The sequence below is a fragment of the Mobula birostris genome, chromosome 4 (assembly GCF_030028105.1).
Source record: "Mobula birostris isolate sMobBir1 chromosome 4, sMobBir1.hap1, whole genome shotgun sequence".
Taxonomy (NCBI): domain Eukaryota; kingdom Metazoa; phylum Chordata; class Chondrichthyes; order Myliobatiformes; family Myliobatidae; genus Mobula; species Mobula birostris.
This window is the reverse complement of record NC_092373.1, coordinates 132,630,988-132,646,982: the sequence shown is the minus strand read 5'-3', so window position 1 is coordinate 132,646,982 and position 15,995 is coordinate 132,630,988. Positions and strand designations below refer to the sequence as shown.

The following is a 15,995-nucleotide window of genomic DNA, read 5'->3' as shown; positions in this document are numbered from 1 at the left end:
GAATACCCCAAAGCATTCTACAAATATGTGAGGAGCAAGAGGATAAGAAGTGAGAGAATAGGACCAATCAAGTGTGACAGTGGAAAAGTGTGTATGGAACCGGAGGAGATAGCAGAGGTACTTAATGAGTACTTTGCTTCAGTATTCACTATGGAAAGGATATTGGCAATTGTAGGGATGACTTACAATGGATTGAAAAGCTTGAGCATGTCGATATTAAGAAAGAGGATATGCTGAAGCTTTTGGAAAGCATCAAGTTGGATAAGTAACCAGGACCAGATGAGATGTACCCCAGGCTACTGTGGGAGGTGAGGGAAGAGATTCCTGAGCCTCTGGCGATGATCTTTGCATCAATGGGGATGGAAGAGGTTCCAGAGGATTGGAGGGTTGCGGATATTGTTCCTTTATTCAAGAAAGGGAGTAGAGATAGCTAAGGAAATTATAGACCATTGAGTTATACTTCAGAGTTTGGTAAGATGATGGAGAAGATCCTGAGAGGCAGGATTTATGAACATTTGGAGAGGCATAATATGATTAGGAATAGTCAGAATTGCTTTGTGAAAAGCAGGTCATGCCTTACGCACCTGATTGAATTTTTTGAGGATGTAACTAAACACATTGATGAAGGTAGAACAGTAGATGTAGTGTATATGGATTTCAGCAAGGCATTTGACAAGGTACCCCATGCAAGGCTTATTGAGAAAGTAAGGAGGCATGAGATCCAAGGCAACACTGCTTTGTGGATCCAGAACTGGCTTTTTCCCAGGGCTGAAATGGCTAGCATAAGAGGTCACAATATTAAGGTGCTTGGAAGTAGGTACAGAGGAGATGTCGGGGTAAGTTTTTTTATGTAGAAAGTGGTGAGTGCATGGAATGGGCTGCCAGCGACTGTGGTGGAGGCGGATACGATAGGGTCTTTTATGAGACTCCTGGACAGGTACATGGAGCTCAGAAAAATAGAGGGCTATGGGTAACTCTAGGTAGTTTCTAAGGTAAGGACAAGTTCAGCAGAGCTTTGTGGGCGAAAGGCCTGTATTGTGCTGTAGGCTTTCTATGTTTCTATGCATGCAGTCAACAGTAAATTGTCTATTAGGATTCAGAATTGGTTTGCCCATTGAAGACAGAGGGCAGTGGTCAAAGGAATCACTTAGCATGGTGATTATGGCACACTTGCCTTTATTAGTCAAGCCATTAAGTTCAAAAGCCAGAAAGTTATGTTGCAGCTTTATAAAACTCTAGTTAGCCTGCATCTGAAGTATTGCAAACACTTCTAGTTGCTCCATTATAGGAAGGATGTCAAGGCTTTGGAGAGAGTGTAGAAGAGATATTGCCTAGATTAGAGGGCATGAGAGGTTGGACAAACTTGTGTTGACTTCTCCAGACTGGTGGATGCTGAGGGAAAATCTGATAGAGGTTTATGTTTATGAGAGGCATAGGCAGATTAGACAGACAGTATCTTTTTCCTTGGGTTGAAATGTCTAATTCTTGAGGGCAAGCACTTAAGGTGAATTGGAGTAATTTTACTGGGAGGGTAAGAGTCTTTAAACACAGAGAGTGGCAGGTGCTTGGAATGTATTGCTTGTGGTGGTGGCAGATACATTAGGGACTTATAAGAGATGTTTAGGTAGGCACATGAATGTGAGGAAAGTAAAGGAATATGGAAATAGTGTAGGCAGTAGATTACTTTAGTTGGCCACTTGATGACTGATTTAATTGCTCTGTCACAATATTGTGGGCCTGTTCCTGTGTTGTACTGTTCTATGTTCTATGATTATTTGCCAAGTGTGTTGCCCATACATTGCTTATTAGGAATTTGATTCAACTTTCAAATCTTATCAGATATGTATGGAATTGACAGTTCAATAAAAGAGACCACTGCAGTTGATGAAGGACATTTTTTATTGTGTGAATTTCTATTACAAAACTAGCAACAGGATTGAAGAACTAAAGGTGGGAACAAAAGACTGAAAAGGAGAAGGAAGTGCAAGCTTATTTCAGACATTGTTTAAGGAACCAGTTTCTTTTTATGTTTTCCTACACTGCGGGTGACAAGCTATCACAATTAGCTAAAATTTAACAATAAATTGCCAAGGATGGCTAGGTTGAGATTTCATTCTCCACTGAAAGAATGCTTTGGTAAATATCCCAATTAATGTATTAGCATGCCATTCATTGACAACAGCCTCTGCTCCTTGCACACCCGTGACCCAAGCACAGGCCAGCATCCTCCTTGCATCAGAAAAACCTCAGTGCATGAGATGTCAGTCAGCATTCTCAGTAGTGAATGAGTTAAGCAGTAGACTTGCCAATGTTTGTGTAACATGCCAGATAGTTTATTCAAAACTGTAGAAGAAGAACTAGGTTATAACTGCTTATTTTAAAGTCTGTAATGTAACATGGGATAAATGCTGAAAATCAGACTTGTAGCCAAAAAGAATGAAATCTTTTAGAAAACTAGTGCACTTTCTTGTCAGGCTTGACAGCTATAAATACCTTTATAAATTACCCCAATAAATAAAACTCCAATTCTCGTATTCACATTCAGTGAGGCTGAACATGGTTCCCAACAAATACTGATCACATTTCTCTGACATGCACATGATAAACAAGTTCTGAAAGGCCTTTATTAGGAAGATGTTTGTACTGATTTGACTCCATCCAGAAACAGTGTTAGAATATTTCTGGAATCCCTTGAGTGTTTTATCCAGTGCTGTATTGTAACAGATCCATCCCACTTCACAGTTACAGAGAGCTTTTGTTTTTTTAAAATATAAACAGACAAATAAAACACGCTTTGATTTACAATGTATAATTAACACTGCTAATTATGATTGGCATTTGAGTGAAGTTCACAGACTATTCATTATTCTAAATGAGAATTTATCAACCATTCTTGGCTGGGTAAGGGCCAATCTTTATACATCCATCATCCTAAAGGAATTCTGATCCACTGCATGGCATAACTCTATTACTTGTGCCAATGAATGGCTCATTTATGTAGAATTGCTAAAACAGTATGGTCAGTCCAATGCAAGTGCAGCAAGGCATTGTGCAAGGTGTGTATTTATAAAGCAAGGCCTTCTGGCAATGAATTCCGTGCAAGGACAATACACCAACACTTATCTTCTTGTCATTGGGCATGTATTGATGTGTATCATTTAATTTCATGGTGACTTAATAACCCATTTAAAATATTCATTTGTACCTTGTGATTTGCATGTTTAAAGCATGCATCCCAGTTCTCTAATAGCCTAACTCAGCCATGTTTGGTAAGGTGAAGCACTTATTTTAATTGCTCCCCTTTGTTTTAATCAAGCCACAAATAGTCGCAGTGAGCAAACTCAAACCTAGGTCCATATCTGAGAGATCTACAGCATTGTCTAGAACTCTGCTAGAATTTTTATTTGAATCTATTTTTAACATTCTGTACTTTTCCTATACAAAATACACCAAATCTCACTCACAAGTGGCATTCAGTCCCACTCTGTTTTTTTTTGGGTCTTTTCATTTTCAAAATAATTTTCTACAAGTAGGGACTTCTTGCAAAACTCCCCATGCTCCAGGGTAAATTAACCACTGTTGGGAGTTTCAGCTAACTGCATTCATTGGCAAGTCTCTGAGAAAGATCTAACAATTCAGAAAGGAAAATTTTGGAGTTAAAGAAATTGAAAGGTCAGTTCTAAATGATATTTTTAAAAAATGCTCTATTGTTTTACATTTGAGCAGAAAAGCAGGGGAAAAAGGCACGTCAAGCAGGGTATAATTTGAGACACAATTAGCACTGGAATTGACAAGCTCAAATTTAAACTTTACTCTCTTGTATTTCTTTAGAAATGCTACAACTGGAAATAATAATTAGATTGTATTTATTGACTGATTGATAGTGAGCAAAACAGAGCAGTCAACATAAAATTGTGAGCAAAATAGATGGAGGTAGCCTTGGTATTAGGTGTCATCTATGACATTCCCTGTGTAATGACCAACTGTTGAAAGTTCAATGATCTCACCAGGACAGCTAAACTACCAGCATGCAATAATACTGCATGAGTTGCACATTTAAGAACCCAGCGATAATGTTGCAGCCATTTTCCTTTCATTATAAGTGACTGATATACACAAAGAAATTGTATTAGGTACCTACAGATTCTTCATATTTCCTTTCTCCATCTGCAAGTGAACTGTCAACCCAATGAGTGTTTACTCTTCAAAATCAGAGATTAAATCTGCAGCCTACTGAACAATGAGGTCATCATAGCAAAACCTAATCCTATCTTCAACAGAGAGTGTTGAGGAATTGTGCTTACAGATTTGAAAATGAGGAAACTCACTGCTGACAAAATCCATTGGTTTACACCTTGGTATAAAATCAGTCTGAATATTTATTTTGATATTTTGTTTGCAATTAAGGTCTATTACACAGGCATATAAAAGTGAACTACTGGTCAGTGGATCAGATTGAAAAATCCATCAGCATGCACAATACAAGCCAGAAAGTGGATTATCCATACTTGTTGTGACTAATCATCTGATCTGGGTATATGATTATGTAGTTCATTGTTATTCTTGCATATTTTACTTGATATTTCTTTCCTGTCATCTACTTGAACCCCCACCTCTTGCCCAAATGATATAGCAAAGGAGGGAAGCAGCAATCTCCCAAACTCCTCACAATTCTTCAATTTGTATCCATTCTTCAATTTTCTTTTCCTAATCCCAGCCCAGCTCTCTCTCAGCTTGACACTTTCCACCACGTCTTCACAAGGAACTGAACATCACGTGGGGAAACTTACGTTGAACTCACATTCCACCAGATTGAAATGTTGAGTTATAGGCTGAGAAACTGTAGCATCAGCAACAATACACTGCAAAGAGGTAGGAGGTCCGCGTCAGTTTGTCCAAAGCATTCAGTTACAAAAATCTACCATGCACAAACCCAAGGTCTTGCATTGGAAAGGTCTTGTAACGAGTTTCTCCAGCAATATGGCACAATAGCCATGGATGTCTAGTTGAATTTATTGTTTAGTGCAATAAATTCATGGATGTCTAGTTGAATTTATTGTTTGGTGCACAAGTATGGTGAGGACAGGTATGATGAAAATTTTGCTTGCAGCAATATCACATATATGTTCAGACAACATATAGGGTGAGCATGAACGGGTGAGCTAAGGAGGGATACTGATTCGGTGAAAAGGAAAAAACACTGGCATGGCTCAGAAAAACAACACGGTATCGGAGCACAGGGTGCATATGAAGAGTGACTCCATTGACTCCCTGGCAAGGTGATACTTCGATCAATAAAAAACAAACCTCCACCATTATTGTAAGGTGCACAACCACGTTTGTGAGATGAATCAAGCAATTCAAAATGTGTGGCACGTTTTTTGTCTTTAATGTATGTGCTCAGCAGTCTCTGTGCGTGTGGCCTCATTTGAACAGAGGATATGGATTGAAAGGATGCTGCTAGTATTCAGTCTTAAAAAATCCACTGTCAGCATTCAGAAACATTATGCAGCATACTAGAATACAATTTAATTTTAACTGTGGACAATAGAGTTCACATTTATCGCATATTAATCCCAAAAAAAGGTGTAAAGGATCTCTCCCATTCCACGAAAATAATTCCTGGTTTCTTAAATAAAGTTTCCTTTAAAGCAATGCAGTAGAGAAAGAAGGCTTGGGAAAATTTTGACAAATAATCTTATTTAAATCTGCTGTCTCCCAGCATAACAACCAGTAATCCAAATTAAAATAGCTTGTATTGTAAAATATTCTGCTGTCCTTTACAAGGCAATGGGTCAAGCAGGGATGTGAACTGCAGCATCAGATATGTGTTGTTATTCATATGTGAGCATAAAGTGTGAGTGTCAATTTGTTATTGAGTGACATTTTAGCATGTCCTCTTTCACTAAGTCTACATTCGCACTTGGAACAGAGATGATTGCTGGGAAATAAACATCAAGAACTACAGGAGATTTTTTTCTTTCCTGACTAGAGGTGTGAAATGAATTGTTAGGTTTCCACTGCCATCTCTGCTCAGGTTAGGTCACAAGGAACATTATCAGGACAACCACTGTGGCCCTCAAAGAAAGATTTTGTTGCCTAGACTAGAGTGCATAGGGTTCCAATGCCTTGTTGTCGATGTTGACAAAAGGCACGCATGAGCTATGCAGCAGCAGCTGGGGAGAGTGAGAGTGAGAGTGAGAGAGAGGGAGAGGGAGAGGGAGGGGGAGAGAGAGAGAATGAAGAGGTGGAGCGGAGGACAGGTAGTTGAGCAAAAGAATAGTTAAGGCAGGCAGCAGTGGAATGAAGCCTTCTCTGGAGGTGCTGCCAGGGTGGAGCCAATTGCCTTGCTGCTCAATTTAAAGGCCCTCACTAATTCTAGAGAGGGGGAACCTCTCCAAAATCAGGTACCTCGAGGATCATGCCAAACAAGTTCCAAATAATGAGCAGTTCACCAGTGCAGGTAACTATTTACTGGATGGAGAGCCATTTCCATCACTCACTTACCTATCACCAAATACTGATGATCACTTGGATTGATTAAACTGACCTGGCTCAGCCAATTAATTAATTAATGTGGCTGTAAAAAATATGACCCTGGTTGCATAGCACTTGTGTAATCTCTCCCTTTACTACAAGGTACAAGTTAAGGCTAAGGAGGGAGCTCTCTTATGCCTCTGTGAATGCAGATCCACAGAAGCTTTAACTCATTTAGCACAAATCAATGTGCCTCTTTACCACCCTGAACATTGGCTACAGTCCATCATTAGTGCAATGTCTGTACTACAATTTGGAGGCAACAGTTTGTCAAAGGTTCCTCAGCAGCACACTGCAACACTTTGGCCTTCACCATCTAGAAGGACAAAGGCAGCAGTCATTTCAAGATCTTGGGGTCGGGGGGTTAGCAAGGAAGAAATCAAGATGTTTTCATAGGTGTGTAAGTTTCAAACACGGGGAAATGTCTACAAAATAAGAGGCCGATTGTTTAAAACTGAGATGCATTTAAATTTTTTCTCTCACAGGGAATTGAAACTCTAGAATTCCCTGCCTCTGAGAGATCATTAGACGTACTTAAGGTGAAGCCAGATACATATTTGAAAGATCAAGGAATTAAATGTTATAGAGGTCTGGCACAGAATAGTTGTTGAAGCCATCATGGATCTTATTGAACGTTTGGACAGGTTTGATGGGTTGGGTGGCCTACTCCTTTTCCCGCTTCCTTCTGTTCCTGTGTATCTGAGTGCAACAGTGGAGGATAGATGGCATCCAATCTTGCAAATGTCCATCTCTGATCTTTGTGTTCGCTTATGATGGCCTAGCGAAGAGTTCCTTCCTCATGAACAGCTGCCCAGGACATTTAGCCCTCATGACTGTCAGTAGCAATCAAGGGTGATTAACACTCGTTGGCTGTCCAGCTATGTCCATCACCACAGTCGCTGATTCAGTTAACTGATTAACAGTCTTGGCTCGAAATGTTGACTGTTTATTCCCCTCCACAGATGCTGCCTGACCTGCTCAGTTTCTCCATTTGCTTCTTCATGTTCTCCTGTGTGTATTATTCTGAAATTCAGCATCTGCAGACTCTCACGTTTAGAACATGAAAGAGATAGCTGGTGCTGTTCCCATGCTACCACCCTTGCTATTGTTTATTTTAACCTGAGTCTCCATTTGAGCTCAATCACAGAGCAACGGAATGTATGGGTGAAACCACAGCAGATATGAAATCATCTAGCCACTGACGGATCAATGTTAAGTGTTCCCTTGGTGTGTGTCTCCCACATGTCTTTACTATCACTTCCATGCAATTCACCCAAACGGCTATCTCCTCATTTGCAACAGAGGAAGGTCCAGATGACCGTGAAGGGCACTCACAAGCAGCCCTGTGGGGCTAAGGTGGGCCAACTGTTGGCTATGCTGCCTTATAATGACTGAGAGTAGTTTGGGCCATAGCAGGGGCACTGCTGGTGCTGTTGTGGTGGGAACATGGATGCTGGGCAAGTCCCCAGGGATGCTGCCATTGCTAAGAGCTGAGGCACCAGCAGACCTGTTTGCTGGAGGTCTGATCACTAGAGGGCCATCACAGTATCAAACTCCCTGGTAAAGTCGATGGCACAGTGGAGCAGCAGGTGATTCTGGTTTCCTCACAGGTCCAGTGACTTGGATCTCTAGTTATGAGCATATGCAGAGTTAGTACATTGTTCTTGTGACTGTGTTAGTTTCCACTGGGGGCTCTACTTCCTTCCAAAGACAGGCTGGTTGGTAGGTAAGATCAGCCCCTAGCATAGGTGGGTGGTAGGGCCACATGAGAGATGGGAGGTTGCAGCTACAAAAATAGGGGAATAGGATTGATGGTATTGATCAGAGAGCCAGCATTGACTTGAAGGGTTGAATTGCCTCCTCCAGGGTCATAAAGGAATATGAGACATATGGCATATTATAAACACAAAAGATTCTGCAGATCAATGCATAAAAATTGCTGGAGGAACTCAGCAGGTCAGGCAGTGTCTATGAAAAGGACTGGATGAAGTCAGAGGTTGCAGAGTAGCAAACTGAGCCTGGATGCAGACGTCAGGGCTTGTGATTGTGACTGAGTCTGCGATTGTTGACATAAAACTGGATTCCCCTGTGCTCCTAATCAGGGGTGTCAGGACATGTCCGTATGTAGAAATATATATTCTACACTTAACATGCCTTTCCACAAGTACCAAGAGCACCTACTTGCTCCCAGATACTGTATGTGGCCATTAAGACAGCCTGACAATGTCCCATTTATCGCCACACACATTCTGGTGTTTCATCATAATTCTCACTCAACTTCCCTGAAGTTGTGAGGCCTTAAGCTCTGATAAACAGTATAAAAGCTACACTTCCCAACAAGCCCTTACAACTTATCTACAGTCGACTTGTGCTTGGTGAAATGAAGAGATTCCTGCTCTAAGCCACCTGATAAGTTATACGGAGGACCAGATTCTGAGCTGCTGGTTGTTGTGATGGTCAGGTTAAGGGGAAGGGTATCTAAAAGGAGAAAGGCAGAAATGCATTCTTATGACAAGGAGAAAGGACATGAAAGGAGAAAGGCTTGTTTATATTATCTGAGTGTTGCAAGGTTGCAAGAAGAAGCAGTAAGATTGGTATTAGAGAAAGCACTCTGTCATCTTCTACAATCTTTGAAACACCATTGGCCACAAGCTCTTTAGAGTTTGAGGTTTCAGTTGACCACACCCTCTTCTCAATATGACTGTGGCCACAGTAATGCCACTATCAATGTGCAGCTGTATTGGGCAGGTGCTCACCAACTTTCTCTGCAAGAGAAAATGTGTCAACGTGCATATAGCAATGTGTCTCTTGCTACTGAACAGCAAAAGACAGTGCAGCAGCAACCAAAAATAAAAGCTTCATTCAGAATAAATATGAATCTTCAAGCTATCAGTTGAGGCACCTGGCTTTGACGTAATGCACAAAACATGTAAATTCTCTGGACCTGATGGTGCCTTGCGGTCTAAGGGGTTATAAGAGGTTTGACAGTGATACCTCCAGTCTAAAATGGTGGAAATATTGGCACACTGCCCTTTGTACAAATTCAGCAGTGCCAGTGCAGAGATGCACTTCTCCTTAAGAGGTAACTGAACTGACGCTGGACTTATAACTGTTGCTCCAAGTCAGCAGTGTATAAAAGGAAGCAGTAGGAAGGTGTGTGTGATTGCTAGAGCTGTGGTAAATGTGGAGACTGCTACATGACTTTCAGGTTTGGAATCCTGGAGTCTTGTGTGCGTATTGTACATTTATTGGCACACAGATACCATTGATGAGTTTCCTGAACTTATATCGCACTTGAGAGGTCAGTAAATATACTTAGTGGCTTGGGAACTCCTGCTTTTCATTCACCTCCTTCATAACCCTTTCACACCTTGACCCTGCGATCATCACTTGAGACTCGTGCTTGAGTTCCCATGTGAACGGCATTAGAATAAAGTGAAGCAGGTTCCTTAAACTCTGGGATTTTGATCAAGTGATCAGGTCATTTGGTATAGCAGATGATCATTGGGTCTGGTAAGTTGAGGAGACCTGTTTCAATGGGTGAGTGTAGGCCCTAATGAGTTGAGGTAGACCCATCATCACAAAGGTGTATACTGATTCCACCAAGGACCTAAGATGACCAAGCAGCTTGACTTTACACATGATTATTTTTGCTGCTGTTTTATGCCCTTCCTTAAGAATTTGACAGTTTTGTCATCGTTTTATGACTCAATGTGATGATGGCTGTTCTGCAGTTCCAAGTTGCCATTTCTTTGTGAAAACTTTCACAACAAAAGTCAATTTGGCCAATCTAGTTTCTATAAGTTTTAGTCTAAAATGAACCAGATTGATTACGTTTTAACGTGGAATCAGGATTTCCTTTTCAATGTGAGATCATAGCCACGTACATTTACAAGGTTTTACCTCCCGTGAAGAATAACAATTTAAAACAGCTCTGTGGTAATCTGCCTCTTTTAAAATAGGCTGGCTAATGAGTGACCCTGAAATTTGCTGCGATCATCTCCTACCTAATTTTAGCAGGAAACCAATAAGATCCCCAGGGGAAATAGAACCAGCACTGAGAAAAGCTCTATTTGCTGTTCTCCTGCTGAGGATTTGCAAGGAATCTGCTAAAGGTTTGGCAGGAGACTGGAGTCAGTGTTACAGATAAAGCAACTCTGCCAAATCACACAAAGAGATGGTAATTATTTCCAACTACAAGACTCTCTCCATGATCCCATAAGAAAATAAAATTAAATTATTGAACAGCAGAGTGTTTAAGCTCAGCCAAATTGGAGTATTACTTGCTGAGGACATGAAAGGTGGAAGTATTGATCGACAAAATGGTATTGTAACACAACACCTAAACTGGAATCAAACCTCACTGACAGCCTCTCATATCAGTGCTCAATCTCGCTCTCACATTTGCTGCTGAGGAATTCTGACTCCCTAGTGCAATTCACAGGTTACAGGAGAGTAGCAGAAAGCATTTTTGACACAAAACCAACACTTAACAAGCAAGTTCGTTTGAAACTAACTCAATGTGGCTCTCTTTAAAACTTAGTTGCTTTAAAGAGGTTTTTTTTAAATACCATGCTTCTAGAAAGCACAATACATTTATCTCGTTGAGTGTATCTGTACCAGGCCTGCAGAGCATGCTCAGACAGGAGGTGCAGGGGCCACAACTGACTCAGTTGAATAAGGGGTTAAGGTCATGGATTCGGACACGGAAGGATCTTCAGCCGGACAGGGTTGAGATGTTTGCACCATACCAACTCCTTCAATATCTCGCTGGGGCTTACCACTGAATATCTGACTTTCTTTATCGAGAGCTGTGTACTGGAAAATAAAAAGGGAAGAAAGAATGAGCAAATTATAAAAATACAGAATGGATCGATGTCCTTAAAATGTTGAATTGTTGGATCACATTAAAACATATGAAATAAAGAAAAGGAGAGTATCAAAGGAACATCTTCTTTGTGAGCTCTTACGCTTCTCCAAACCATAAACAGTGTGCATCTGAAGGGCAATATGTCAAGTTCTATTTGATTTGTTGAAAATTATGGACCTAGTTCAATGCATAGATGATGTATATGTGAAGTACTAACAGGTTGTTTGATTAATGGAGCAGCAATTCAAAATGGTCTAGCTCAGAGGTGTACATTATTTTAGCCATTCTTCAATATCACTAAGATTTCTGGGCAAGCTTACACTGCAGTATTGTCACTCCCTGGATGCACAAAGCAATAATGCTGCTCTGTGTGTGGGAAGTCTATGGTAAACTAATAGTACTGCAACGTGGAGACTGGTTATAAAGCACACGCCACTACTGGAATGTAAGGAAATAAAAGCAAAAGGAAGAAAAATAGATTACTCACCAATTTGCACCAATCACGAATAAATTCCACCTATCTAATCTTGAGGTAAGGGAGGAGAATTGCAGGAATACAAATCCACTTACAATTTTCATCTCTATCCGTTCTTTAAATGGTAGATAATATCTCAGTACAGTTAACAAGATGTGAAAACAGTCATGAGTGGAAATGATACTTCTGGCAGCAACCACATGATGTCCCTTCCTGCTCTGACACCACCACGGGGATACTCCCTAGAGCCATTACTTTCAATTCTCATCAGTTACAAGAGATATCAATATGAAGGCATATTTGCCACTGGGATGTAACATCCTCAATAATGATAACACAACCTGTCTTTCAATTGTGTTTTTGTGTACATAAAATGGATATAGATCTGAATGGAAAAGTTGAATAGTTGTTAAGGTATGAGAAAAATATTTTCAGTAAACTTTTGTAAGCATCTACTTATCACATCACAAGATGGAAGAAAAGAATTATACAGCACTTCATAAAAATGAAGATGCCCCATATTAATTGATAACCCATTGGTTTAATATGTTATTTGAAATATAAAGATTACTAGTCATCTGCTTGGAGGTAAGATAATTGAGACCCATGGAAAGCAGAGCAAAGTTTAATTTGCAAATTAAAAAGTCGACCCTCTTTTGGTCTCTCACAGTCCACACACCATTTACATTAGTTATAATCTGAGAATGAAAAGGGGCTTGTTTGGAATTTGAATGGAATTTAAATAACTAAAGCTCTGCAGAATTGTATGTATTTGTCCACCAAGCTCAGGGTTAAATTGTTATGGCAGGTATTCAGAATTACTCACTAATTACCTAATAATTGAGGATGCCAATTGTAATTTTACAATATTAGTGGGAATTACTCACCAACATACACAATCAGAAATAAATACTGCCTTTACAATCATGGGTTAGGGGAGGAGAATTGGACTACAAATCCATTCATACCAGCTTTCTGTTCTATCAGCATTTTACATGGTAAAAAATCTTACAGCACCTAAAAAGTCCATAAAATAGTTAAGAATGTGAAATATTCTTTAGGCAGCATAATGCATGTGATATCCCTCTTGCATTGCCAGTACCACATGCAGACTCCATTGTTTTTAAACACTTTATAAAATAATGCTTCCAAAATTCTATATATTTTGACAGAAATTTAGTAACTTCCTCTTGATACACTAATGAAATGCTTTGGCATCCCAAGATTATTATTGGTGCCAATAAATTTATTTGACTTCTTAGACACTAGTTCCCAGGGATGTGATACAATCTCTCCAACCATATAGGAACCAAGGCAAATGTGAGATTTCATACCACTTTTTTTTTCCAATGACATTACCGTGAAGACCTTATCAGGGAAATAACTGAAAATGTTCTGGATCAATACACTAGCTGAAAAGCAACTTTGCAATACAATAATCAGCTACACTTCATGTTTCTGCAATGCCGTAATGTCTCTCTCCTCATCATAAAAACACCTACTTCATAAATTTAAATGGTTTTGATATCTCATTCATTTTATTATAATATTATAGTATTTGAAATTGATAATATATTGGCACAAACCAACGGGATAGGTAGTCAGGGATAGAGATTGTCAGGATTTTTATGGTTACTGGGTTGACTGTCAGGGTTCTGTGTTCAAAGGAGTGCTTAAACACAGGCATCAAATACAGAAAATGTACCATGGCAAAGTATGAGGTTTAAATATTCTAAGCCAAAAAGACAGAGAAAGATGATTAGTTTGATGAACACATGGTTCTTTCAACAGAAAAGCCATTGTATGAAGCCAATAACCACTTGGGAGAACACAAGACTAGAAATTGGACCCATTGTCACCTATTTCCCAAGCTCAGATTAGGTACAAAAGTGATTTAACCCTGGTGAGATCACAGTACTGGCCACTTGCAATTGAAATTGCACTTCTCTGAAAAGTGGACATGGTACTTCTTACATAATTCCCCTGAATGTGTCCAACATTTTCCCAGAGACATCTGTGCATCTGGTTCATTCACAATAAAATCTGCAGTTTCTGGTTGCTATGAGACCTCAGTGAAGGGGGAATTCATTCTGACACTAATAACATGCATAGTGCATCTACCAGTCTTAGATATCAATGCTCAGTACAGTATATTTGAAACTTTGTCACTGGTTCTCCAACCGTGATTGCAGTTTTTATATACTATGTACATCAGGAATACATCCTGTGATCTCCATCTCATTGATCAGCCCACAGCATGCAGTGGCTTGGGGCAACACACAGCACAGGACTCAATCACAGTAGATAAGATGGTGGTGCTGGTGCCTACATATACAATGTCCACACCCTATCCTCCATGTTCACATTTGCTTGAACTTCATAGCACCCTCTAATACAGTTGTGTTGTGACTACCACAGAGAAGCTTCCCTCGAGGACTGACTGACGCCCTTTCCAGCAAGAGAAAGATGCGGAAATTGGGAAGTTTTCATGTAGTTCATACTAGGAACTAAACATAAGCTCACAATATACTGCTGGAAAACCACCACAGTAATATTTCTGATGCACTTTGGCCAATTCTTGCAGCATATTAGTGTTTCATGCAACACATTTACCACACCATAAAGGGTGAAATCCTGTTTCTCGGTATTCCCAAAAACCATCTTTTCCTACTAGGAATAAGACAAGGTGGTTTTATCTAATACTCTGCTTAGATGAGCTAGGCATAGTGTTTGCAATACATAAAGGAAGGAAGGACTCAGTGAGGCTAATTCTGGTGCTCTGCAAATGTCAATGTCTTCCTTAAGCATAAAAGCTTAATCTAAAATCCAATGGCTCATGCACAGCCAAAATAAAGTGATTATTTTTCACGGTCATTCTATGCATTGCTGTATTTGGAATTATTTTTGCCCCGGGGTAAAAAAATATAAATTGCCAATCCATGATCATATACTGAAAGTACACACAAAATGTTGGAAGAACCCAAAAGGTCAGGCATCATTCATGGAAGTAAACAAACAGTTGACATTTTGGGTCAAGACCCTTGTGGAAAGGAAGGGGGAAGATGTCAAAATAAAAAAGCAGGGGGAGGGGAAGGAGGATAGCTATTAAATGGTAGGTGAAGCCAAGGAGGATAGTTATTAGATGGTAGGCTGAAGATGAAGGAATCTGATAGGAGAGGAGAGTGGACCATGAGAGAAAGGGAAGGAGGTAGGACACCAGGAGGAGGTGACAGACAGGTGAGGAGAGGTAAGTTGCCAGAGTGAGGAATAAAAGAAGAGGACTGTGAGAGGGAAAATCTTTTTATCGGAAGGAGGAATATATATTCTTGCCATCAGGTTGGAGGATACCCCGATGGAATATAAGATGTTGCTCTTCCACCCTCAGGGTGGCCTCATTGTGGTACAAGAGGAGGTAATGGACTAACATGTTGGGACGAAAATGGGAATTGAATTAAAATGCTTGGCCCCCGGGAAGTTATGCTTGAAGCAGATGAAGCAGAGTTGCTCTACGAAGAAGCCCCCCAATTTAAGACAGGTCTCACCAATGTAGAGGAAGCTGCATCGGGGGCACCAGATACAATAGGCGACCCCAGCAGATTTGTAGGTGAAGTGTTGCCTCAACTAGAAGGACTGCTTGGAGCTCTGAATGGAGGTGAGGGAGGAGGTAAATGGGCAAGTGTAACAGTTTGGCCACTTACAGGGATACGTGCCAGTAGGGAGTTTAGTGGGGAGGGACGAATGGACAAGGGAATTGCAGAGGGAGCGATCCTTACGGATGGCATAGTGTTGGGGGGAGTTGGGAGGGGGAGAGGTAAAGATGTGATTGGTGATGGAATCCCTTTGGAGATGGCAGTACTTGTGGAAATTGTGTGTTGGATGCGGAGATTCATGGGTGGTAGGTAAGGACAAGAGGAACTCTATCACTGTTAGGTGGCAGGAAGTTGGGTAAAGTTAAGATTGCCTTAAGGCAATCGGTAAGTTTATAAAAGAATTTAGTAGACATTTTATCTCCAGAGATGGAGAGATCCTGACTATATCTCTTCTCACCCTGTCTCCTGTAAAAATGTTATTCCTTTTTCTCAGTTTCTTTATCTCTGCAGCATCTGTTCCCAG

The 15,995-nt window shown here is 40.3% G+C and overlaps 1 protein-coding gene across 3 annotated transcripts in view; it reads right to left on the bottom strand.

Annotated features, from left to right (window-relative positions):
- Positions 1-1,896: 1,896 nt before the first annotated feature.
- Positions 1,897-15,995, bottom strand: part of dclk2a (doublecortin-like kinase 2a) — a 367,725-nt gene continuing 353,626 nt past the window's right edge. For 2 of the 3 annotated variants that reach the window (XM_072256046.1, XM_072256047.1), the window contains one exon: positions 1,897-11,355. In XM_072256046.1, coding sequence (XP_072112147.1) covers positions 11,176-11,355 — 180 coding nt within the window. In that variant the 3' untranslated portion in view covers positions 1,897-11,175. The remainder of the gene's footprint in view (positions 11,356-15,995) is intronic. The other variant, XR_011885758.1, reaches the window with a different exon arrangement.